This window comes from Oncorhynchus mykiss, chromosome 4 (assembly GCF_057628025.1).
Source record: "Oncorhynchus mykiss isolate SJ-2025 chromosome 4, ASM5762802v1, whole genome shotgun sequence".
In the NCBI taxonomy this organism is placed as follows: domain Eukaryota; kingdom Metazoa; phylum Chordata; class Actinopteri; order Salmoniformes; family Salmonidae; genus Oncorhynchus; species Oncorhynchus mykiss.
Window position 1 is genome coordinate 21,849,758 of NC_143025.1, and position 27,896 is coordinate 21,877,653.

The 27,896-nt window shown below is 44.0% G+C and overlaps 1 protein-coding gene and 1 pseudogene across 2 annotated transcripts; both read right to left on the reverse strand.

Moving 5' to 3' along the window:
* Positions 1-2,149: 2,149 nt before the first annotated feature.
* LOC110521505 (protein ENL) lies at positions 2,150-21,584 on the reverse strand. 2 transcript variants are annotated; one of them, XM_090231473.1, is made up of 11 exons: positions 21,433-21,584; positions 18,853-19,033; positions 16,995-17,077; positions 16,056-16,199; positions 15,144-15,269; positions 10,877-11,615; positions 10,514-10,622; positions 10,065-10,164; positions 7,053-7,130; positions 6,711-6,782; positions 2,150-6,571 (listed from the first exon to the last, which is right to left on the reverse strand). In XM_090231473.1, exons 1-11 carry the CDS (start codon positions 21,442-21,444, stop codon positions 6,443-6,445), a joined length of 1,773 nt encoding a protein of 590 aa, XP_090087599.1. In that variant the 5' UTR covers positions 21,445-21,584; the 3' UTR covers positions 2,150-6,442. The 2 variants fall into 2 exon arrangements, with proteins under 2 accessions (XP_090087599.1, XP_036825141.2); XM_036969246.2 differs by having other exon boundaries at positions 6,054-6,571; positions 7,062-7,130.
* Positions 21,585-24,459: 2,875 nt separating this feature from the next.
* LOC110522761 (alkaline ceramidase 1-like) lies at positions 24,460-27,700 on the reverse strand (annotated as a pseudogene).
* Between the last annotated feature and the right edge of the window lie 196 nt (positions 27,701-27,896).

Here is a 27,896-nt window from a genome sequence, read left to right on the forward strand (position 1 = left end):
TATATATATATACAGTGCCTTGCGAAAGTATTCGGCCCCCTTGAACTTTGCGACCTTTTGCCACATTTCAGGCTTCAAACATAAAGATATAAAACTGTATTTTTTTGTGAAGAATCAACAACAAGTGGGACACAATCATGAAGTGGAACGACATTTATTGGATATTTCAAACTTTTTTAACAAATCAAAAACTGAAAAATTGGGCGTGCAAAATTATTCAGCCCCCTTAAGTTAATACTTTGTAGCGCCACCTTTTGCTGCGATTACAGCTGTAAGTCGCTTGGGGTATGTCTCTATCAGTTTTGCACATCGAGAGACTGACATTTTTTCCCATTCATCCTTGCAAAACAGCTCGAGCTCAGTGAGGTTGGATGGAGAGCATTTGTGAACAGCAGTTTTCAGTTCTTTCCACAGATTCTCGATTGGATTCAGGTCTGGACTTTGACTTGGCCATTCTATCACCTGGATATGTTTATTTTTGAACCATTCCATTGTAGATTTTGCTTTATGTTTTGGATCATTGTCTTGTTGGAAGACAAATCTCCGTCCCAGTCTCAGGTCTTTTGCAGACTCCATCAGGTTTTCTTCCAGAATGGTCCTGTATTTGGCTCCAACCATCTTCCCATCAATTTTAACCATCTTCCCTGTCCCTGCTGAAGAAAAGCAGGCCCAAACCATGATGCTGCCACCACCATGTTTGACAGTGGGGATGGTGTGTTCAGGGTGATGAGCTGTGTTGCTTTTACGCCAAACATAACGTTTTGCATTGTTGCCAAAAAGTTCAATTTTGGTTTCATCTGACCAGAGCACCTTCTTCCACATGTTTGGTGTGTCTCCCAGGTGGCTTGTGGCAAACGTTAAACAACACTTTTTATGGATATCTTTAAGAAATGGCTTTCTTCTTGCCACTCTTCCATAAAGGCCAGATTTGTGCAATATACAACTGATTGTTGTCCTATGGACAGAGTCTCCCACCTCAGCTGTAGATCTCTGCAGTTCATCCAGAGTGATCATGGGCCTCTTGGCTGCATCTCTGATCAGTCTTCTCCTTGTATGAGCTGAAAGTTTAGAGGGACGGCCAGGTCTTGGTAGATTTGCAGTGGTCTGATACTCCTTCCATTTCAATATTATCGCTTGCACAGTGCTCCTTGGGATGTTTAAAGCTTGGGAAACCTTTTTGTATCCAAATCCGGCTTTAAACTTCTTCACAACAGTATCTCGGACCTGCCTGATGTGTTCCTTGTTCTTCATGATGCTCTCTGCGCTTTTAACGGACCTCTGAGACTATCACAGTGCAGGTGCATTTATACGGAGACTTGATTACACACAGGTGGATTGTATTTATCATCATTAGTCATTTAGGTCAACATTGGATCATTCAGAGATCCTCACTGAACTTCTGGAGAGAGTTTGCTGCACTGAAAGTAAAGGGGCTGAATAATTTTGCACGCCCAATTTTTTTAGTTTTTGATTTGTTAAAAAAGTTTGAAATATCCAATAAATGTCGTTCCACTTCATGATTGTGTCCCACTTGTTGTTGATTCTTCACAAAAAAATACAGTTTTATATCTTTATGTTTGAAGCCTGAAATGTGGCAAAAGGTCGCAAAGTTCAAGGGGGCCGAATACTTTCGCAAGGCACTGTATGTATATATATATATATAGAATATAGTTTGAATTGGCATGGTATCGCTTCCTATGGTGTTCTTATTTAAGAGGTTAAGGGGTCGAAATTGGATAGAAATACAGATAAATATTGAACGGGGGGGTGACAGTTTATGCCTGGGCTTCGTAACCATACCTCATAGAGTACGGACAAATAGAACGCTGCCTCACTTTGAGTTAAAAACACTCAAATTATAATAGGACATACACATAAAAATACTTATTCTCACTGAAAAGTCCACCTTTTCCTGCTTGATATAATTATACTGGATGATATCGACATGGTTAGCTCATACATCAAACATATTCCCAACACCTGTTCCATGGTGTTCAACTGCAACAACTATGATACACAATACAACATTTAGGGAAGTTTTCCTTGACGTAACACTAGAATTAACAGAACTGACAGCATGTTTCTGTATGTATAATGACAAAACATGCCAATACAAATAAAAACAATTAAATAAGAATTTTAAAAAACGTTGGCAAAAAATCTATTTGTATTGCATGTAAATATTGTATAAAATTCTTAAAAATACAGTTTAGATAATTACTTAAGTACTTAAGTCACCACAGCCAAAAGTGCAGAGGTACATAAATAAAAGATTGACTGTTCGTAGATGGTAGATGGGGTTCTCTCTGGGAGAGCTGCACAGGGCTCCCTGCCACTCACCCCTTCAGCGGCCCTTCCCCCTCCCCCCCAACTGCGCCCAAACTCCATGACAAGGGAAAAACTGAGCGCCCCCGGTCAAGGGGTAGAGTTCATGAACTAGGACTTGGGAGTTAAAAGTTCACACACACACACACACACACACACACACGAGGACAGCAACGTTCTCTTTTTCCACTCGCTTGACACACACAATCTATCACACTCACAGATGCAAATTCATCTTAAAAATCACTTGCGGGGACTTGTGTTGACATAGGCACACCCAGACAAATAAAAGGGTGGTGGACAGAGCAGAGTGGATGCTGAGAGGAAAATAAGGCGGTTGTTGTTTCACTCTAGAACAGAACCACACATTCAGAGTCCTTAACACCACAGCACCCTCACAGAGGAGAAGGGCCAGAGAGGTGAGTGTGCACTTTGCAGAGGCAGGCAACAGAATGGACATAACTATTAAAGCTATTAGCATTAGAATAAATACAACTGTTCACGAGGTGAAACAGAAAGAAAAGGGAGGGGGGAATGAAGCAGGGAGGGGATCACCCAAAGAGAGGAGAAGAGACAGCTCAGTCTGAGTGTGAAACCACAGTGGATGTGAAGGCTAGAGGGACCACAGTAAGAGGAACATGTCTAGCAGACTGAGTGATAGGCCTGGTCTGGCACTGTCCCTTTCCACAATGATAGGCCTGGTCTGGCACTGTCCCTTTCCACAATGATAGGCCTGGTCTGGCACTGTCCCTTTCCATAATGATAGGCCTGGTCTGGCACTGTCCCTTTCCACAATGATAGGCCTGGTCTGGCACTGTCCCTTTCCACAATGATAGGCCTGGTCTGGCACTGTCCCTTTCCACAATGATAGGCCTGGTCTGGCACTGTCCCTTTCCACAATGATAGGCCTGGTCTGGCACTGTCCCTTTCCATAATGATAGGCCTGGTCTGGCACTGTCCCTTTCCATAATGATAGGCCTGGTCTGGCACTGTCCCTTTCCATAATGATAGGCCTGGTCTGGCACTGTCCCTTTCCATAATGATAGGCCTGGTCTGGCACTGTCCCTTTCCATAATGATAGGCCTGGTCTGGCACTATCCCTTTCCATAATGATAGGCCTGGTCTGGCACTGTCCCTTTCCATAATGATAGGCCTGGTCTGGCACTGTCCCTTTCCATAATGATATGCCTGGTCTGGCACAGCCCCTTTCCATAGAAAACTACAGCTCAGACAACAGAACATGAGCTATACAACCATTCATATTAAGATCTGGAAAGAAAAGGCAATCATTTGGAGAAGACGCCTGAACATCCCTAAAGGACCACTGCTAATGCACAGTGTCTTAGGATTTCTGGAAGGCTTATGTTCCTTATAACAGCAGAGATAGATCCCTGGAAGAAGCTTCAAATCTGCAGACAAACCGCACAAGGAGCATCAACTGATTTCAAGAGAGGGCACTGTTAAGACAAAACTGGAGTTTCAGGCTTCCCAATTAACATTTAGTCAGAGGAAGGACTTTGCTCTTTAACCAGTGTCAGTGGACAGACATAAAAGGCACTAAGAGGATAGTAGGTTTGTTGCTAGCCCTAGAAAATGAACAGGAATACATTCATAGCTCACAGGTATCTGAAATGCAATCCCAAAATACTCAAAACCTATCAGTACAAAAATTAAATGTAAAAAAGCGTGGCCCCTTTTTTTTCTTGGATCTGGGAGACTATGGCTACTTGTCACGGCTTTTTACCCCCCACCACTAAAAAGGCAATTCAGAAATGATCCTTTCCCCAGAAATTGAGCCCTTTCATGCACATCAAGATAGAAGGGGGGAGGGGGTGTCAAGGTTCAGCTTTCAAAGAGGAAGTGAAGGGAAACTGAACAGACAAGAGATGAACCCCATCTAAAACACACTACCACCAACAGGCACGTACACAACTTAGTACCTGCATGTGTGAAGACACTCTGGAATGGGACCCAAATGCCTCTCACAGTGTGTGTGTGTTTAAGGGCTGTTGCTTGTGCTCAAGCTTAAAGAGTCACTAACCAAAGATATCATCCCCCTAAAGCCTCTGAAATGCTCACCCAGACACACGCCCAGAAACACACACACACCCAGACACACACACACACACACACACACCCAGACACGCCCAGACACACACCCAGACACACACACCCAGACACGCCCAGACACACGCCCAGACACACCCAGACACACGCCCAGACACACACACACCCAGACACACCCAGACACACTCACCCAGACACACACACACACACTCACTCACCCAGACACACACACACACTCACCCAGACACACACACACACACACTCACTCACCCAGACACACACACACACACACTCACTCACCCAGACACACACTCACTCACCCAGACACACACACACACACTCACTCACCCAGACACACACTCACTCACCCAGACACACACTCACTCACCCAGACACACACTCACTCACTCACCCACCCACTCACTCACCCACCCAGACACACACACACACACACACTCACTCACCCACCCAGACACACACACACTCACTCACCCAGACACACACACACACACTCACTCACCCAGACACACACTCACTCACCCAGACACACACACACACACACTCACTCACCCACCCAGACACACTCACCCAGACACACACACTCACCCAGACACACTCACTCACCCAGACACACACACACTCACTCACCCAGACACACCCACACCCAGACACACCCACACACACTCACCCAGACACACACACACTCACCCAGACACACACACACTCACTCACTCACTCACCCAGACACACTCACCCAGACACACACACCCAGACACACACACCCAGACACACACACCCAGACACACACACACACTCACTCACCCAGACACACACACACCCACACACACACCCAGAAACACACACACACACACACACCCAGACACACACACACACACACACACCCAGACACACACACCCACACACACCCAGACACACACACCCAGACACACACACACACACACCCAGACACACACCCAGACACACACACACACACACACACACCCAGACACACACACACACCCAGACACACACCCACACCCAGACACACACTCACTCACTCACCCAGACACACACTCACTCACTCACCCAGACACACACACACACTCACCCAGACACACACACACTCACTCACCCAGACACACACACACTCACTCACCCAGACACACACACACTCACTCACCCAGACACACACACACTCACTCACCCAGACACACACACACTCACTCACCCAGACACACACACACTCACTCACCCAGACACACACACACTCACTCACCCAGACACACACACACTCACTCACCCAGACACACACACACTCACCCACCCAGACACACACACACTCACCCACCCAGACACACACACACTCACCCACCCAGACACACACACACTCACCCACCCAGACACACACACACTCACCCACCCAGACACACACACACTCACCCACCCAGACACACACACACTCACCCACCCACCCAGACACACACACACACCCACCGAGACACACACACTCACCGAGACACACACACTCACCCACCGAGACACACACTCACCTAGACCGAAAAATTCCTACAGAGAAATGAACTCCAGCTGAGAGGAGGGGAGGAGTGTTGTGTCGACTAAGGGAGTGTGAGTGGGGAGGGAGGAGATAGAGGGGGGAAGTATTGGGTTTGCAAAGGCTAGAAGTGAGGGGGGAGGGCAGGAGGGGGAGGGAGAGTAGAGTGGTCGCATTCCACAGTTCTGCACACAGGCTGCTGTGCTGTTCTCCACAAGAAGCATATATAATACGTCTCCTGCCAGATCCAGTCCAGACAGGCCAGCTCCTAGTCCTGTCCTCCAGTCCAGTCCAGGTTAGAGGGACAGTGGCATAGCTGCTCTCTCTTACTCTGACCTCTCTCCTCCCCTCACCCTGTTCCTCTGTTCTTCTCCAGCGACAAGTGAAAGTGTGTGTTCTGTTGTTGTTCTGTGGTTTAGCTCTGTCTGGTGTGTGGCTGTAGCTTCTGTTACTACTCCCCCCCAGTGGGGGTCCAGGGACTGCGCTACGGGCTTGCTGTCACGTTGCTGTGTCCTCCAGGTAGCTCTGTAGTTTGCGGACGGTCGTCTCGTCCAGAGAGAACAGGTCAAAGTCAAAGGTGGTGTTGGTCACGTTGAAGTGCCCCGTCTCCTCGATAAGATTCACTATCTAAGGAGAGGAGAGGACTTAGATGACTACAAATTCACATTGATGATAACACAATAGCGTGGCCTGATAGTGTGATGGAAAAGTATGTTTTGTAACATGTAACCTGACCACACACACACGGCTAGTCATTGCTCCATACCTGCTGTAGGACGTTGCGCTCCCTCAGAGCCATCAGTCTGCGGTGGAGATCCACCAGCTCCTCTGTGTAGGCCTGGAGAACAGGAAGAGAAGGGAGTTTGTGGTTAGTGGAGCACTCCTTTAGTCTACTATTAGGTATATGATTACTGATTAACCAGTGTTTTCTACTGCAGTTTTACACCAGGAATGTGTGGAGTGCTGAGCTGGTAGTGATATATCTATAATAGTGGTGATAGAGCAGTATTGTAGAATTTGAACACTACACTGGTAATATAACCACTTAAAACAGATGTTTGAACACAAAAAGAAGAAACAAAGGTAATGTAAAACTGTGATTATTTACCCTTCCTACCTTCTCGTATCCTTTCTTCAGCACCTTCTCTGGGCGGCTGCAGATGTCTGGGCTCTTCCTGCCCAAGACCTGCTCAGAGGGAGACGGAACACAGAGACAGAGAAATGGAAGAAAGAGTGAAAAGCAGATAAACAGAGATCAGAATGGGAAGGATGGTGCTTTAGGAGAGCAAAAATTGACACACCACCAGTCTGCTGTTGTGGTGCTAGGAATACAACACACTGCTTAGCCATCAATGATAACTACTGGTAATAACCCAAACGTCAACAAAGTACATGTGCAGAGGTTCTCTCAATCTCGTCATTCAAAGACTCAATCATGGACACTCTTACTGACAGTTGTGGCTGCTTTGTGTGATGTATTGTTGTCTCTACCTTCTTGACCTTTGTGCTGTTGTCTGTGCCCTGTTTTGTGCTGCTGCCATGTTGTATTGCTACCATGCTGTGTTGACATGTTACTGCCATGCTGTTGTCTTGGGACTCTTTATGTAGTGTTGTCCCTCTTGTGTGTTCTGTTCAAAATTTGTATTTCATTTATTTTAATTTTTAATCCCAGCCCCCGTCCCCGCAGGAGGCCGTCATTGTGAATAAGATTTTTTTCTTAACTGACTTGCTTAGTTAAATAAAGGTTAAATAAATAAGTAAATGTATATTAGCTCAGCAAAAAAGAAACGTCCCTTTTTCAGGACCCTGTCTTTCAAAGACAATTTGTAAAAATCCAAATATTTTCACAAATCTTCATTGTAGAGGGTTTAAACACTGTTTCCCATGCATGTTCAATGAACCATAAACAATTAATGAACCTGCACCTGTGGAAGTCGTTAAAACACTAACAGCTTACAAATGGTAGGCAATTAAGGTCACAGTTATGAAAACGTAGGACACTAAAGAGGCCTTTCTACTGACTCTGGAAAAACACCAAAAGAAAGATACCCAGGGTCCCTGCTCATCTGTGTGAACGTGCCTTAGGCATGCTGCAAGGAGGCATGAGGACTGCAGATGTGGCCAGGGCAATAAACTGAAATGTCCGTACTGTGAGATGCCTAAGACAGAGCTATAGGGAGAGATGACAGACAGCTGATCGTCCTCGCAGTGGCAGACCACATGTAACAACACCTGCACAGTATCGGTACATCCGAACATCACACCTGCGGGACAGGTACAGGATGGCAACAACAACTGCCCGAGTTACACCAGGAACGCACAATCCCTCCATCAGTGCTCAGACTGTCCGCAATAGGCTGAGAGAGGCTAGACTGAGGGCTTGTAGGCCGGTTGTAAGGCAGGTCTTCACCAGACATCACCGACAACAACATCGCCTATGGGCACAAACACACCGTTGCTGGACCAGACAGGACTGGAAAAAGTGCTCTTCACTGACGAGTCGCGGTTTTGTCTCACCAGGGGTGATGGTTGGATTCACCTTTTTCTTTCGAAGGAATGAGCGTTACACCGCGGCCTGGAGCGGGATGGATTTGGAGGTAGAGGGTCCATCATGGTCTGGGGCGGTGTGTCACAGCATCATCGGACTGAGCTTGTCGCCATTGCAGGCAATTTCAACGCTAAGCGTTACAGAGAAGACATCCTCCTCCCTCATCTGGTACCTTACCTGCAGGCTCACCCTGACATGACCCTCCAGAATGACAATGCCACCAGACATACTGCTCGTTCTGTGCGTGATTTCCTGCAAGACAGGAATGTCAGTGTTCTGCCATGGCCAGCGAAGAACCCGGATCTCAATCTCATTGAGCACGTCTGGTACCTGTTGGATCGGAGGGTGAGGGCTAGGGCCATTCCCCCCAGAAATGTCCAGGAACTTTCAGGTGCCTTGGTGGAAGAGTGGGGTAACATCTCACAGCAAGAACTGGCAAATCTGGTGCAGTCCATGAGGAGGAGATGCACTGCAGTACTTTATGCAGCTGGTGACCACACCAGATACTGACTGTTACTTTGATTTTGACCCCCTATGTTTAGGGACACATTATTCCATTTCTGTTAGTCACATGTCTGTGTAACATGTTCAGTTTATGTCTCAGTTGTTGAATCTTGTCATGTTCATACAAATATTTACATGTTAAGTTTGCTAAAAAATAAACGCAGTTGACAGTAGGACATTTCTTTTTTTGCTGAGTTTATATATATTTTTAAATACCAGTTTGAAGGAGAAATTAAATATTTAATGGTGCTACACATAGAACTTATAACTGAATTTCTAAATTGTAACTTCTGACAATGTCCATATTATAGCTGGAGCTAATAGTGGAATGATAGTGTTTCACATTATTACTTACCCGCCAGTGTTGTGATTGGCTGTGAAATTTGCTTATTGATTTCTCCCGCCGGAGCGGCATCCACTATTAGTGGCAGATATATTATGGATGTTTTCTGAAACTACAATGCAAAAATTCTCTAAAATCCAATTTGTAATGTTAGCACCTTTTTTGTTTTTTTTGTTGTTTTGAATTTTAAAAATGTTTCTCCCCAATTTCGTGGTATCCAATTTTTTTAGTAGCTACTATCTTGTCTCATTGCTACAACTCCCGTACGGGCTCGGGAGAGACGAAGGTTGAAAGTCATGCGTCCTCCGATACACAACCCAACCAAGCCGCAATGCTTCTTAACACAGCGCGCAGCCGTGCTTTACCTCCTTACCGGGGGAGCCGTGCTTTACCTCGTTGCCGTGCTTTACCTCGTTGCCGGGGGAGCCGTGCTTTACCTCCTTACCGGGGGAGCCGTGCTTTACCTCCTTACCGGGGGAGCCGTGCTTTACCTCGTTGCCGTGCTTTACCTCGTTGCCGGGGGAGCCGTGCTTTACCCCGTTGCCGGGGGAGCCGTGCTTTACCCCGTTGCCGGGGGAGCCGTGCTTTACCCCGTTGCCGGGGGAGCCGTGCTTTACCCCGTTGCCGGGGGAGCCGTGCTTTACCCCGTTGCCGGGGGAGCCGTGCTTTACCTCGTTACTGGGGGAGCCGTGCTTTACCTCGTTACTGGGGGAGCCGTGCTTTACCTTGTTATTGGAGGAGCTGTGTTTCTGTGGAGGTGGCACCGGGTCTCGACTGGGGCGGTGCGAGCCGTCACTGCTGTCACTCTCACTGTCCAGGCTCAGTCTGACAGGGAACAGAGGCAGAAAGCTCTCATTGTGCCCTATTTAGCACAGGGATCCTGTGTATATAGGTGGTGGGTGGGCACACGTTTTGCAAAAGGATTAAGAATTCCAATTGTTGTTTGCAGCTCAAATTATTAAAATCTTTAAAGTAACACATATAAAGAACAGCTAACACGTGCTTATTTGCTAGAGACATACGGGCACACTGTTTCATAACGCCACAAACATTAACAGCCAAGCAATGCTAATTTCCTAAGGAGTAGACGAACTGGTGAAAATGACATAACTACAGAAGCATCAGAGGTCTATGACACAGTAACGTAAAGAGTGAGAAAGTGAGAGAGACTTACCGTGAGTCACGGTTGGGCGGGTTTGTCTTGACAGGCGTCCCTTCCTCAGAGCTGCTGTCGTCATCTGACTCCTCTGACTGTAGGTCCTCCACCATAGAGCGCAGTGGGCCTAGAGTAAGTACACACCGTTAACAGAGAACATTTTCTAAATGCACATATTTGACGCAACACAACCATCAATTAAACATCTGAATAGCTCAGCCTAAAAGAGGGATATTAAAAAAATATTATAACAATTAGCAACAGTACCATTCCTACATTAAATCACAAGCCATGCCCAATAAAGACAACCAATGTGTCAGAATGACCTCTCCAGTGGATGTGTAAATCCCATGTTATCTGTCTAGAGAATGATAGGCTTACCTTGGCCTTGTTTCTGTCCAGGCTCAAAGTCAGATTCTGAGCTGGAATCAGAGCTGGAGCTTGAGTTAGAGGGACTGGAGGGGGCTGACTGCTCTGATTTGGATGAGGCTTCATCCTCAGAGTTGGAGTCGTCAGACTCAGGCAGCTTCTTGGGCTCCTTGACCTCCTGAGTGTCGGCCTTGCTGCCCTTGGGCCAACGACCCTTCTCCTTGGGGGGTTTCTTCTCTGGGTAGCCAGGGGCGGCTGCAGACGATGAGGAGACCCTGGGAGAGGCTCCGGTGAAGGGCCCTGCAGCTGCCCCTTTAGATCCCTCTGAGCTGCTCTTCTTCTGCTTCTTGGCACTGGGTTTGGGAGACTCCACAGTGGAGGGCCGCTTCCCGGGGCCTTTGGACTCCAGCGGGCCTCCTCCTCCTCCCCCACCACCCCCTCCCCCCCCTCCTTTGGGGGACATGCCCTCCATCTTGGCCTCCTTCAGGGTGAGTTTGGGCTCTTTGAAGGCAGCCTTGGGAAGGACCTTGCCCTCATCTTTGACTTTGATCTCTGCTGGCTTCTTGGACGAGGAAGAGGAGGGCTCGCGGGCGCTCTTGCTGCTGCCCCCTCCTCCCCCGTCGCGGTCGCTGTCACCCTTGGACCCCGCCTTGCTCTCAGAGTCTTTACGGGGGCGTTCGCGGTGCTCCTTGGTCAGCTTGTGGGGCTTGGGCCCTTTATTGCTGCCTCCACTGCCCTCTTTACTGGGCTCCTAAAGACAGGGACAAGTACACATGATATCAAACTCACATCCCTATTCAATTAGGTGCTGGGCTGTAAATATATAAAATAAAGGTAAGTAAGGGCCATTCATGCAGGTGCTCTGCCACATATTTCTTGATTGTCAGCAAAGAAAGATCTGAGTGGAAGCATCATAACTGAGCTGATAATCACTCTGCTGTCAATGCACTTAGCCAAAGGCCCACTGAAGGACTAACATTGTACAGTGGGGCAAAAAAGTATTTAGTCAGCCACCAATTGTGCAAGTTCTCCCACTTAAAAAGATGAGAGAGGCCTGTAATATTCATCATAGGTACACTTCAACTATGACAGACAAAATGAGAAAAGAAATCCAGAAAATCACATTGTAGGATTTTTTATGAATTTATTTGTAAATTATGGTGGAAAATAAGTATTTGGTCAAAAACAAAAGTTTCTCAATACTTTGTTATATACCCTTTGTTGGCAATGACAGAGGTCAAACGTTTTCTGTAAGTCTTCACAAGGTTTTCACACACTGTTGCTGGTATTTTGGCCCATTCCTCCATGCAGATCTCCTCTAGAGCAGTGATGTTTTGGGAATGTTGCTGGGCAACTCCCTCCAAAGATTTTATATGGGGTTGAGATCTGGAGACTGGCTAGGCCACTCCAGGACCTTGAAATGCTTCTTACGAAGCCACTCCTTCGTTGCCCAGGCAGTGTGTTTGGGATCATTGTCATGCTGAAAGACCCAGCCACGTTTCATCTTCAATGCCCTTGCTGATGGAAGGAGGTTTTCACTCAAAATCTCACGATACATGGCCCCATTCATTCTTTCCTTTACACAGATCAGTCGTCCTGGTCCCTTTGCAGAAAAACAGCCCCAAAGCATGATGTTTCCACCCCCATGCTTCACAGTAGGTATGGTGTTCTTTGGATGCAACTCAGCATTCTTTGTCCTCCAAACACGACGAGTTGAGTTTTTACCAAAAAGTTATATTTTGGTTTCATCTGACCATATGGCATTCTCCCAATCTTCTTCTGGATCATCCAAATGCTCTCTAGCAAACTTCAGACGGGCCTGGACATGTACTGGCTTAAGCAGGGGGACACGTCTGGCACTGCAGAATTTGAGTCCCTGGCGGCGTAGTGTGTTACTGATGGTAGGCTTTGTTACTTTGGTCCCAGCTCTCTGCAGGTCATTCACTAGGTCCCCCCGTGGGGTTCTGGGATTTTTGCTCGCTGTTCTTGTGATAATTTTGACCCCACGGGGTGAGATCTTGCGTGGAGCCCCAGATCGAGGGAGATTATCAGTGGTATTGTATGTCTTCCATTTCCTAATAATTGCTCCCACAGTTGATTTCTTCAAACCAAGATGCTTACCTATTGCAGATTCAGTCTTCCCAGCCTGGTGCAGGTCTACAATTTTGTTTCTGGTGTCCTTTGACAGCTCTTTGGTCTTGGCCATAGTGGAGTTTGGAGTGTGACTGTTTGAGGTTGTGGACAGGTGTCTTTTATACTGATAACAAGTTCAAACAGGTGCCATGAATACAGGTAACGAGTGGAGAACAGAGGAGCCTCTTAAAGAAGAAGTTACAGGTCTGTGAGAGCCAGAAATCTTGTTTGTTTGTAGGTGACCAAATACTTATTTTCCACCATAATTTGCAAATAAATTCATAAAAAATCCTACAATGTGATTTTCTGGATTTCTTTTCTCATTTTGTCTGTCATAGTTGAAGTGTACCTATGATGAAAATTACAGGCCTCTCATCTTTTTAAGTGGGAGAACTTGCACAATTGGTGGCTGACTAAATACTTTTTTGGCCCACTGTATGTGAGCAGAGCAGTGCGAGGAGCATCCCCAATTAGACTGGAGCGCGGAGCAATATTCCCAAATGCTGGCGCATCAACCTTCCTGCCCGCTCCAATTTCACTCCAATAGAGCTCACTTCACGAGCTTAGGGCCTTCCCGGCCCAGCATGCATTTGTAGTCTACTTGTGTGATGCTATAGACCCTTGCTTTAGCTACTGTCACGGAGTTCGCTAAAAATATTTTCAGAAAGAAACAAACAAACAGGTGCAAAATCAAGGTGGCCAAAAGCAAAAGAGGGAGTGCGGTGATGTAATGTCAACAACAAAAGAATCATTGTGGACTTCTGAAAATACACATAACCCGAAAGCACGATGGTGTACTTACTATGTGCACATGCTAAAAGAAAGGAACAAGGTGGGTAGCTAATTAAGTGTGTCATTGTAGCAAAGTATTTATAAACAAAAAATGTAATCTCTTAAAAGTTTCCTTTATTGTTGTTCTATTATCTACACAATAGGCCATAATTGATTTTGGTGCAATTGGCCTGGCAACTTTCAATTAGCTTTCTGTTTTGATTGGGTTATTTAGCCTAAAAACCTTTAGGCCTACCTATAGAAAATAACAACTCTGCATCCCTGCCCAGCAAGAATGGCCAAAAGGGTGTTTAGCGTCCCCAGTGGATTTGCAAGTGAGGAGTGGATGTTCTTCGCTACTGGCCTGCTCTCCAGGCACCATCACATGAGCCTGAAACCAGACTCTGGCCAAACTCGTGTTTCTAAAAATGAATTAAAAGTGGCCCTGTAGACTGAGCCTAATAAGGCATTTTTCGTTTAATTTCTATTTAATTCTAAGTCACAGCCTATATGCCAATTTATAGACTATGATTTAATGTTCGTTTAAATGTTGTTTAAATGCTGAGTGCTTAATGTCCTTGACTTCTTACCTGCCTAGTGTGTCGCAAATGCTTAACAATGTATTTCTTTATAGGCTATAGCCTTGAGATAATTGAAATAATTCAGCCTAAATAATACATTTCCATTCCTTCTCAGACTCCCTGTCAGGCTCCTGACCTATTTAGAGTGTTTATATGCTGTTTAATATGACGTGTAGCCTATTTGAAATGATGATCGCTTCTTACATTTACCTTTTCATGTTAATTAAAATACTTTTTCAAATCAAATGGCTTGGTTTCAATACTTCAAAACCAAATGGTAGGTTCAGGTAGTCACAAAAATAGATTGGTGTTGGTTAAATTGTGATTTTAATGAATGGAGTGAATTTGGAGCAGCAGTTTTTCCTTCTGTGAGCGCGGAGCATTTTTTAGCGGAGCGGTTGGAGAGGACGTGGATTTCCAACCGCTCAACTCCGATCACATACTCGGCACAAAATGCATGCACATATCCACAACGCAGAACATCGTCCATGTTGTACTATGATAATTCAACAGGGTGGTAAATGCTAAACCAGGAAAGGATGTTTGTAATCATGCAGGTTTATTTGGGATCAACTGTGACCTAGAGTAGGCAGCGAAGTCCAGCTGAATTAATGAAAGGATCCCATGATATAATTAAAGGCTTGGGAAACAAAAAGGTTTGCCGTCCCTGATCTCAACTGTATTATACTCTCCTATTCTCCCTACCCTCTGCTGTATTGACTGGTTGAGCAATCCTATACACATTCCTATGCCTTCTTTCTTATCAGTGTACTAGTCTAGGAAGTGCTGCTCACCTTTGATCCATGGGAGGTCTTTGTCTTCTTGGGGTCTGAGAAGGCAGACAGTGGGATGGTGGGGAGCATGGGGTAGTCTGGACTGGGCCTCGACACCGCCTCTGCCCCTTCTGGCACCACCATGACCTGAGAGACAAACAAATAGGGAAAAGAATGAGAACACACACCAGGGTTGGGATCAATTCTGAATTGAGTTGCAATTTGCTCTTTAATTCCAATTCAATTCAACTGGCCAAACCCCACAGAAAGCTGAATTTAATTTGAAGTCAAAGGAAGTAGAATTTAATTCAAGGAAATTCCAATGGCTTGTTTATTCTACACATCACCATATAAATGTTAATTTTGACATAATGTTTGGTTATCAGTACCATGTAGTATGTTTGAAGCATAACATTTCATTTTAAAAAAAAGTGTCCTAAAACAATTTCAAATAATTAAAGTGGTCTGAAAATATTTCAAGATCATGTTGTGGGTTGTCTATAAATCATTCATAATTCCGTTAATGTTTTTCAATATCAGAATACATTTCCCAGAATGCATTAGATCAAACACTGCAGTATAGAAGGGAACCATGTAACATCTCATGACAAAAATGTTTTACAGTTTGACATCTTTGCGTTCTAATCAAACTAATATGTGAAATGGTATGTGTGTATTCTTTGCATTAATAAGTGGCATTTCCTTTTGATAAAATATTTGTCAAATGAATGAGACTTTCATGTTTTAGTTCAATTGGTTTGAATTAAATTCCACTTCCTTCAATTCAAATTCTGCTTTCTGTGGGGTGTGACCAATTCCAATTAAAATTTCAATTCAACCCTGAAACACGTCAACAACATTCCCTCTTGCCATTCCACTTCCCACTTATTCTAACCCATCCCACATCCACCCTGTACCCCATCCCCAGCTCACCCCTCCAGCCTTGACCAGCTTGCGCCTGAACTCCCGGGTGGGATTGTTAAAGGTGAGCTTCTCACAGCGCAGGTGATTGACAGGGGGGTTCCCCTCCAGGTTCAGGAAGAGGTCATAGTTGAAGCACACCTTCTTGGGCTCCTCCTGTAAATAATAATGAACATATCTAATTAGCCCCGCCAAGCCCTTATCAGAATATTATCAGCTAACAGTAAGAATAAGCGATTCCCTGACCAAGTCAATAAGAGGCATACCTGGAGTGCACACACTGATAAGAACTAACATTCCACAGTGGGAGAGAACTTCAGCAAACAGTAGAACATTTTGGTAAACAAATGGATTCTTTCTGAACACCCGCCACTTTCAGAGCATGCCAGGAGTCATAGGGTTACAGATACAGGACACAGTAAAAACATTCACAGCAGATAAACTGAAGGCCTTTTTAAAACAGGCGCTACAGTGACATGAAGAGGAGTTTCAGCCAGACAGACAGCTGACAAGACACCAGCCAGACCAGCAGCCAAAGGCCCACTACTAGTATGACCAGTGTCACACACAGCCCCAGTATCACTGGCACCTAAAACCTGGTGTCTACACACACACACACACACACACACACACAAATACTGTCACATGACAGACTAGAAACAGCACATGAACCATTGAGGAAATGAAAACAAACACATTAAATACCAACCAAATGACATGAATATTGACCAACGACCCACAGGAAAACACCCATCTTATACAGATTGTGCCGGATAATATAAACAAGCCATTGTAAGGAGAACTATATCCAATGTGATTTCAGGAGAAGGCCTTGAGCACCAGAGGAACTCTAATCCATTAGGAATCACATGCAACAGTGGCCCATATCCTGAGGGATAGATTGACACTGTTAACATAGTACCATTACAGAGGCTCTGACAGAGCTCTCACCTTGTTCTTGAAGTAGACCTCGATGGGCATGAGGAAACCTGCATAGCCCGACTCCTCCACTTTATATGGTGGCTCCTTGCATACTGCAGAAACAACAACAGCACATCAACATACATTCAGGAGGATAACATCAATGGCCGTTACTAGAAGGCTAATGTGAACTAGTGCCAGCCTCCCATTGAGAGTCAGTCATTACAACCTGAAGCTAAAAGCTTATGGGAGCAATAATGTGCAATAACCATAATGACCGTGGACAACGACCCAAAGCTTTGCAGTGACTTAATGAGACGAGATGTGCCTGGTCTGGAGAACACATCATGTTTATTGAAGTTCAGCACAAATGGACCAAATCTGACCGAGCAACATGCATGCTTGATGTAGAAGGCAAAGCTCTGAAGGCCTTCTGTGTGTTTGCACTTCACGCTACCGTAGAATACGTTTTACAATATTGATTTAAACTGTTGTCAAGGTGAATTCTAGGGATGTGCAGCTTTCCCTTTCAAGACGATTTGATACATGGGCTCCGATACATTTTAGTTAGAAACTAAATCGGTGCAATTTGGTTTGATTAGAGAACAAATAGATGCACTAACAATTGTTGCATAAACACCTTAATTTTCCATTCTAAATAAAAATCTGCTGCTGATGGAGCTCATGAGCTGGGCCTCTGAGTTGTATCTGTACGAGATTATTTCTGTGTGTGTTTTAATGTCTATGGTATATGTACTATGCAGGCACCTGAGTTGAGTCATAAGGCATCTACCACCCCACTACCGGATTGGGGGGACAATGTAGCCTGTTTTTTGCCCCCCCCCACTTTGATTCTGAAATCACCATCACCCGCTAATTAACTAGTATTTTTTGCAGAGGAAGTGTGACCTAGTAATGTATCAATATACTGTATATCGTTTACAAATTAGCAATGACATAGCCAATGAATATATAGCTAGCACAACTTTGGATTTCAGCCTCCATCTCAAAATCAAAATGGGTTTTACCGTTTGGATGTTTACAATTGTGAGATATTTTCTGGCATCGGCCATCCAGTGCGCCTTGCAAAAGTGATTATTGTCCCAGTTATGAAATAATCAAATTTACCCTGTATATTTAAAAATTACCATATACACGGATTGTTTAAAGCAAAACTACCAAAACTATTACTGATGATGATCAAAATAAATGATATTTTAAGCCAGGGTCAGCAGTTAGGCTTTAGTCAGATGACAGTTGTCTCCGGTAGCTTACTTTTATTCTGGTAAAACGTCATTTTCAACAGCGCATAGATGATAATAATAACCTAGCAAATTACATAGGTTGTCACTCAACTAATAAAGCGTAATATCACACAAGCCATTTTATTATTTGAACGCTGAAGGTGCCGCACAGATGTGCAAGATCAGGAACAGCGCACAGTTTGACTAGGCTCCTGATATTGACTGGGGTTGTTCGGAATCCAAAATGATCTGTAGATCAATGACCGTCAACACAGTTACATGCAGTTCCACCCTGAAGGAGTGGACACATCAGTTGTCAGAAAATATGAGGTATTTTCGGAAGGTAGAAAGAATGTAAGGAGAAAAATAAAAAAAAGTGTGAACTGGTGATTCATAAGGTTTTAATCGATTTTCTGACCTATATGCTACATTTGGATCGGTTCGGGGTCCATGGACCGATGCACTTGAATCTTAAACATTTGAATCGGGGACCAAAGCGCATCAGTGAATTATTACATCCATAGTGAATCCCCTCTCCTATCCCCAGACAAAAACAAACAAAACCAGTTTCAGCCAGGTACGTGTGTGTGTGTGTTTGCGCACGAGCAAGTGCTGTTGTTGCGATGGTGTTTTGTCTGACCCACCTCTCTTGGGTTTGGGGAAGCTCTCGTGCAGCCTGAAGACGACCTTCTCCACAAAGTGTTGTATGTCCCCCGTCTCAGGCCCTCGCACAAACACCATCCAGTCATGGGTGAAGCCCTCCGAGGTTACTTTCTTCCTCAGCTGGGCTCGATGTCCTAGCTCCAGCTTCACCTGGACTGTGCACTGCAGACACAAGGTCAGACATACAAAAACAACTATTAGCATCTGAAATTGATCACTCATCACAAGTTAGTAGGTTAGATAGGAAACAGTTTAGTTTATGGAAATTACAATTATTTGATACAATTGAGAAAACAAAGTTGTTTTTCATGAGATGGTCACATCAGAAACTACAGACTGTGATTCGTTACCGAGAACAATGATAGTAGTTGAACGGACATCCAAATGACATGCTGCAGCGATCGGGACAGCTACTAAAGAGGGATTGGGAAGAGAGAGGGACGAGGGGACAGAAAAGTCACTTTATGTCCTGGCCTGAAGAATGTGGGGATTTGGCCACCTTCTCTCCACAGTCCTTGTGTGACTGAGTGGAGGGATTAGGGGGACAGGATTAAGATGAGCAGGTCTGGGACTCTGAGCCCCCCCGGCATCTCACCTAGCCATTCTGTGGCGGTAATGCCCTTAAACTCCAGTCGCTACCACACCCTAGGTCAGTGCAGCAGCCATTGAGCCCCTAGCCCATTAACCAACCAGCTCCCCAGGATCACTGGCATCACCAAAAAACAGCTCAGAGATGACCAACCATTCATACACCGAGATCATCACAAACAAAATAGGTCTGAGATGGTTGGCATTGACTGGAGGAAAAAGACAAGATTCTTGATTCATTTGAAACATTTATGGAAACAGTATGATGTTCAGTAACTTCCTTTGGTTCACTTCCCTGCCACAACAGAAAGATAACAAAATACACTGAGCCGCCATTATTGTTGCAAGTGACCCTCCCCCTGATCTAAAATGGATATTCTGAAGGGAAATGCCCTACTTGGCAGACAAGCAGAGTCTCACAACAATGAACCCCCACGTGCCATGAAAATAACACCCCTCATAACCAAGTTAATCTCCACTAGGGGAAAAAATCATATGAAAGACTCCTTTGATGAGGCACACAGAAGAAGAAAAAAAATTGGCAAATGTCGCTGCTCTCCCTCTGAAAAGAACCTGCTTCTCCACTGCTTGAAGACAGCAGACTACTCTATCAACAGACCACAACAGGACACACCTGCAGCACTTTGAGCTCTGTACAGGTGGGCAGGCCCACCAGACACCACAGCCCTTACAGAGCTCGCACTCCAGTCTACTCCAACTATAAAACATGTCACTATCCCACCATTTTTCTGGTATGACCCTGTCCATCTCTGGTGCATTATTGTGAATTGAATGGTGATTTCATATGGCACAAATCGTACAACTAGACGTCATGATGCACAACAAGGCACATTAGCATTCCTTATCACATTTCCAGAAATAAGGCATGTAGCCAGTGGGCAATTTAGCAAAAAACAAATTTGTGATGGTCTCGATTTCAGACATACGATTATTTATAAAAAGTCTACATTCCATACAAACAAACCTTGAAATGTACAAAAATACAATTCCTATGTTAGGTGTTTCATGGCTGTTGATGGTGTACCGTTTTATATTGTTTGCCACTGAGTATTCACGGTAAACCGGCTAAAACGATTAGTCCTTCCTTGTCGTCACGGAATTCCACTGTTAGCATGCTTCAAAGGGGTAACACCGGACAGTGACATTTTCCCACAGGTGGATTCCATGAGTCAATTTGATATGGAAATAGAGTTTGCATTATCATGATGAGCATGAAAACTCCTACCTAGCTTGAGTAACAGTGGGTCAGAGTTACCGATACGATATTTCGAAAAATAAGATGGCCTACAAATGTCTGTCTATGGAAGTCAATGTGGACATGCATGGACGTTCCTCAATAAGTTTTCCCCCAACCAACCAGTGTCCAGCTAGCTGTTATACAATTTGTATCTCTAGGATTTTCAAATATCTACATTAGTGCACAATCTTTGCCTTTAAACTGGTGATGTAATTGCCGCTTTTCAATTCCAATTCGTCGCCGCTAGATACACACCCCTCCTTCCCTCCCCTCCACCCAGACCTGGAAAGAGCAATCCTTTCCACCGGCGTCTTGTAGCAGCTATTTACGTAGCTAGCGAAGGGCCGAGAACGCTAGCAGGTAGTAGCTCGTGTAAATTAGGTTATAAACTGGGAAAGGAGTAAGTTATACAACTTACTTTCTCAATATATACGTCCATAACACAAAATTAGGCAATAAATCCCTTTGTGTGCCCGTCTGATTGTGTGGCTAGCTAGCAATGCTGAGTTAAGCTAACGTTAGCCAGCTCGCTATGTCAAATACCGATGTATGCGATTGAGTGTGGGGCTAGCTAGCACAGCTCGTGAGCCAACTATGAGTTCGATTAGCAGGATTTTTTCGAGCACCAGGCATTCATTCCTGTCCCGGGCACAGCCTTCTAGTATTTTTTCGTTAAAAGTTCAGGATTCACGAGGGGACACAAAAGTCACTTTACCTGATTCTCCATGATTCTGTGGCTTCAGTGATTCTTCTAACGTTATTTATTTACAGCGGCGTTTCGCGAGGTTATTCCCTGCTCCTCATTGTGTGTCAATTTCAGCCTAAACCGGAAGTCATACAGCACCCCTCCCCTTCCAGACGACTACTGGCACGCAACCAAAACAGAAAGCTTTCGCATCCAATCAGGTAGGCAAAAATGTAAGCCATTTGTATTGCACCAACCGTAGTACTTCAGAGGGGGGACTTCTCACGATCGACAAATACAATTTAAGTATTTTACGTACCGTCTACGAGTGAGCGAATTCGTTTTACATGGCCCGGTGTCCCGGGTAGGGGGGATTTTAATTTGTGCTACATTCCATTGGTCCTTAAATTAAATCTCTACACAACCGGCGCACCGGGCCATGCAAAACGAATTGTCCCACTGATAGGGCGCTTGTCAGAATATGTAAATCAGTAAAGATGTTGGTCCAAATGTGGAATGCATATATTTGATTAGAAGTTACATTAATTTATCCTATAGTAACAGCGTATTGCCTCACAATTGAAAATCATATTCCCCAAGGAGTTCCTGTCCTTAATTGTATGTATAATTGAAACTGGGAGATAATTGACATTTTAACATTTAAATTGTAATCCAACACACTCATTTGTGACATTGACATTAGTCATATAACTTAGTTACATTGCTTTCTACTAATGGGTGAAATTTAAAAACGACTTTGATTTTGCTTATAGTAGGTTATATCATATTTTTCTTTGACTTAATGACGTCAATTTGATGTGTGATATTGGACAGAGTGTCAGAGTTCTCTCTCAGCCCTGGCCTCTGTGTCACTCACACTGATCCTGTCTTTGAGGCATGAATCAGGCTTTTTGAAATCCCCACCTGGCTGTCAAAGACATATAAACGTCACTTAGTCAATATATATTTTGCTTCTCCACTATTGAAGTGGTTGCCACGTTTGATTTAAGCCACCACTGAAAAGGTTTTCAATGAAATTGTATAAAATGTACAAACACACGCACACACACACACATAAATCATTCATACGGGTTGTTGTTACCCAATATGTAAGTCATACATAAAGTCAATGGTTGTTACATATTTACAACTTAACAGGGGCTTACAAAATAAATAAATACATATTCTAATCTGTACACTAGATGTCACTGTTGCTGCTGACAGTTAACGGTGACATGTATCATGTTCATGCCCCAATTTCTTTGTGTCAGAAATCTATTGTATCTTTCAGGTAGGAATATGGCTTTGAAAAAATGTCTACAATGTACCAAATTATTTTACGTTTCTAGTTCATACTCTATTTATTTTCTTTCGGGGGGATTTCTGGTGGGTTTTCATTTTCCAGATATTTGTTCTTTTAGCAATGATCCTGAAACAAAACACTGTAGAGGTAGCAAAAATATAAAAGGTTTCAACCTTCTAGATGAATTTCTTTGCATTACGTCTAATGCTCAATAGAGTTCCAATTAATATAAGGAAATCAGTCAATTGAAATAAATTCATTCGGCCATAATCTATACATTTCACTTGACTGGGCAGGGGCGCAGCTGGGGAGCCAGGCCCAGCCAATCAGAATCAGTTTTTCCCCACAAAAGGGCTTTATAACAGACAGAAATACTCCTCAGTTTCATCAGCTGTCCGGGCCCTGGTCTCAGACGATCCCGCAGGTGAAGAAGACGCATGTGGATGCCCTGGGCTGGTGTGGTTACATGTGGTCTGTGGTTGTGAAGTTAGTTGGACTTACTGCCAAATTCTCAAAAATGACATTGGTGGCTCATGGTGGAGAAATTAACATTACATTCTCTGGCAACAGCTCTGGAGGACATTCCTGCAGTCAGCATGCCAATTGCACACTCCCTCAAAACTTGAGATATCTGAGGCACTGTGTTGTGTGACAAAACTGCATATTTTAGAGTGGCCTTTTATTGTCCCCAGCACAAGGTGCACCTGAGTAATGGTCATGCTGTTTAATCAGCTTCTTGATATGCCACACCTGTCAGGTGGATGGATTATTTTAGCAAAGGATAAATTCTCCTTAACAGGGATGTTAACAAATTTGTGCACAAAATGTGAGAGAAATAAGCTTTTTGTGCACATGGAAACATTTATGGGATCTTTTATTTCAGTTCATGAAACATGGAACCAACACTTTACATGTTGGGTTTATATATTTTTTCAATATATTTAGAAACGTCTCAAATTCATCATAGAATTTAATTCAGTAACCGTTAATCTTATTCATATACACATTTAATTGATCTCATAGATGTAGAATCCCACACATAACAAACATTGACATGGTCCTTACATTTTCTGTAATAACATCACAAAATACTTACATCTTAAGATCTCTGAACCAAGACAAACATTTATGTTTATGTGGTTGTATAAAATGTCTTAAACTTAGTTTAGTTCAGATCACACATAATATGATATTATCCCTGAAAAGGATGACAAATGTAAAGTTGTAGGTTATATAAACAAACTCTACAAGCCCTTTACCCCTAAAATGTTGTGGTTGTGATTCAGCCCTACATCTAAGCAAAGCTGTATTTTTGGGGTTGAAATCATCTCCATTCTCATCACTACAAAGACAATCATGTTATTATACCGAAACATAGATATACACAAAATTGTTTTATAAAAACATGTGGAGAGAATATCCATGCATATATGGACGCAAGCAACAGATGAGTGCATTGATCAATTCACACAAAATGCATATAAAAACATACACACATTAATTCTTGTTTAATTCTTTAACATGTGCACACTAAACATAATATGCAAACATCGAACTTGATGACCTGAGTGGCATTGATTCTGTTATCATATCAAATAAGGAGCAATCTTATGAATTGCAACCATTTCTCAAAACGGAGTCACTGCTAAGTAAAAAGAAAGGCACTGCATTTGACACTTTTCCTTGCACGGCACTACATAGCACATTTCATCACCAAAGCCATCAAGTTGTCTCTTGGAGAAGTTGAACGTTCTCTAACATATTTTCTGAGTCTTGGTGGTTCCTTTCAGGACGATGTAAGGCAAGCCCAGGACACAGTTATCACTGGGCCAGTGCTGAAGGCCTGGCAGGGAGTAAGGTACCTCATAGTTGGCATCCAAGTAGGCTATCAGGGTGCTTGGGTAGGCTACAGCGATCGCAATCAGAATGTGCCTAGAGGGTGAATAGACACATGTCAGTCTGTTCATGATTATTCACAACCTCAAAGAGAGAATATTATATCTAACTTCTGTTCACATCCTATCCCCTACTTTTACCAGATGCCATGCAGATAGCAGAAGTTGAGCTTTTGCCAGAGGATGCATCCGAAACAGTCACTGATCCAGTAGATGATTGCCATCCCCCACAGGCCAACACCAGACCAGCATAACCGTAGCACCTATTGGTCAGTACAGCTGTGAGTGGGGAAAATAAAGCAGAGCGATAAACAGAGAGAGTGAGAGCATGAGCGAGAGAGGAACAGAAAGCAGTTATCAGACAGTGAACTGATGGAGTGATAGAATGTGCACTGGACAGTAATGTACAGTACAATAATGAGAGGTATTGCCTTACATCCTCATCTCCAGACCCAATGAGTAGGTGATGTAGAGGGCAAGGCAGTTGAGGATGTAGGCGTTGTCAGTGGGTTTGACAAAGGAGCACAGGGTGGGCCCTTTTCATAGTTCAATTGGGATTATGTTCACACTCTCATTAATATTGCATTAATCTTTTCCCACCATTTACTTTAATATTAAAACAGTGTTAATGGGAGAGTCATTCAGAAAGCTAGGAAGCCCCTCTCTCCGACTGGCTGGTGAATATAGCATACTACAGGCTGCTCCTGGCCTGGTTGTCAGGCTCCTTGCTTAGCATAGCTTCTGTTTCAACCTGGCATGCCCTGTAAAAAGATCCTGTCATTGTCTCCTGCCTTATTAACAGCCTACAGTATGTATTGCCTTTGTTCCATATAGAGAGAACAACCACATGATCCTGTAGCAGGGAGATCTAAACACACATAGACGCTGCCCCATGGTTACATTGAATAGAGACAGGAAGGTGAAACACGGTATATGCTACTTCCAGTATTCACAGATAATGATTTGGCTGCAGAAGCCTTGAGCAGGTGTTATGGTGGCCAACCTGTCGTTGATGAAGCATGGGAATACCAGAGGGCATAGCAGAGCCCCAGCAGAGCCCCAGCACCCACAGGATGGACTGCTCATCCAGCATCTGGCCCATGAAGCTCAGGGTCATGTGGAAGCAGGCAGAGAAGAGACCTTTAGGGAGGAGACACACATTGATGCCCAATTCCTAAATGGCCCCTAGCCCCGGCCCTACCCAGTATCTAAAGCAGACCGATGAGGGCACCTTGGGAGTGGAGTTATAACTTAATGAAGTTCCTGATGTTTGGAGAGAAGAGTGGACACACACCCACAAAGACCATCATGATCCAGACCAGGTACAGGTACTTCCCTGGCGTAAGTGTGCAGCAGGTACAGCATGATGGGGGAGATCACGAAGACGAACAGACTGCTCATCTGGAGAAACAGAAAGGAGTGTTCTAAAAGAGGGATTCACAATGTAATGCAGTGAGTGATGCACCTGTCCACTACATCTATCATCATTGTGGCCATAAAATATGGTCCTCCGCAAACAAATAAAATACAACAATATATTAGACAAGTATACAGCAATGGAGTTTTAAAAAGGCACAGTAAGCACAGAGGTGTATATCTCAGCTGGATATTGTAAGAAATAAATCATGTTCACGCACAGTGTACTTCAGAGTGCCTGTAGTTCGCCTCACATCAGTCCAGATCTGAGCTTTCATAGGAGAACACATCATCTTCTCACTAGACTAGAACCCCGAGGGGGAGAAAGAAAGAATAGAGTGAGAACATTTAGGCCATTATTTTCTATTACTTTCAGAGTTTCCAGCATACAACACAGTGTGACTAACAATGTGGATGTAGCCTTTTTCAAAAACTCCACATGCTGGTCCACTTTTTGAAGACTCCATAACAGGGACTGGCTCAAGTGAAATGTCTGTTGTCTGTTTGTCCCCCGTTGAAAAGATAAGCAAATATCCAGGTGTGGGTGCCTTGTCATGGGCTTCTTAAACCAGTCACCAAAATGGATGCTTCAGTGTTGCTCTTGTTGTTCTGAATGTCACAATCCAATTATAATAAAGATAAATTATATAAGCTATTGTTGTTCAAAGATTATATTATAAATAGATGACAAACAGAGTAGGAAGTACTGTCAATGCACACTGTTCTGCTTCAACCATCCATACTGCAATCTACAATTAGCTTTGACCCAAAGCAAATGTCATCTTATCACCATGTATGCGTAACAGTATAGATTTTACGCACGTCCCCTCGCCCAGACCTGGGCGCGAACCAGGGACGCTCTGCACACGTCGACAGTCACTTCAAGGTCTCAGAGCAAGTGAAGTCACCGATTGAAACGCCACTAGCGCGCACCGCTGATAACTAGCTAGCCATTTCACATGGGCTACATATGCAAGTAGGTTGCAAGTAGGTTGTAGGTAGATTGCAAAAGACCTTGCATCGACAGACTGAATAATACAAGTCATCATCATGAAATTGTCATCATCAAAACACCTGTCACCTGTGGATATAAATTATATTGACAACAAAACTGCATGTGTTTATATGGAATTGTATATGACCACCATCTCAGATGACTAGATAAAATCGATATAGAGTTTACCTCCAATTTTGTAATCCAAACACAACTACTTTCTTCTCCAAGTGGCAGGTGGATTTTAATAGGGGACAAAATTCTCCCGATCCAGTTGCACTAGTCTTGACTGTAACTTCACGCCCTGGTCTGGCAATACTATTGTTAAATTGACACATTCCCGGTGCCTTTGCTATATTACAACCTGTCAGTTCAATTTAGGCTTTAAGTTGAATGGAAACCAAATGCGCATGGGTAAGCTTTACCTGATATCCAAACTTCGCAACAGGCAACGCGCTGTGATAAAATATATGTGTATAACTAAAACCTACAATATTAAAGTATTAAGTCATTCTTTATTGGGCATAGTTTGAAATTATAGTAATTAGAGCAAATACACATACATGGCAAAAGCTGCGGCTATTCATATTCTCAATGGGCCAGGTGTACCCGCGGGGATGGCACAAGTGCTTGAGTGTGAGGCCACATTGGTCCGATCTCGTCATGCGCTTTGCTTTTGACGGACGGCATAGGTAGCAAATCGTTCGTTACCCGCCTGTTTGCCATTGTATTATTAATTTATTCTAGAAGCAAGAAGATTCCTGACGATGTTAATTGAAACTTTTGTGCCAGGGAGGTGAGTCGGCATAACTAGCTCAGTCAGCAGCATGGACACCTGTATAATGGTTCTCAATAGGGTTTTTCCTATTATGAATGTCTTGACTGG

What these genes read in the sequence shown, in the direction of transcription:
- LOC110521505 (XM_090231473.1), bottom strand. An exon ending in TGGACAGAAACAAGGCCAAG is followed by an intron (nt 10,623 to 10,876) that starts GTAAGCCTATCA and finishes TACTTACTCTAG; the next exon opens with GCCCACTGCGCTCTATGGTG. An exon ending in ACAGCTCCTCCAATAACAAG is followed by an intron (nt 7,131 to 10,064) that starts GTAAAGCACGGC and finishes CCCTCTGAGCAG; the next exon opens with GTCTTGGGCAGGAAGAGCCC.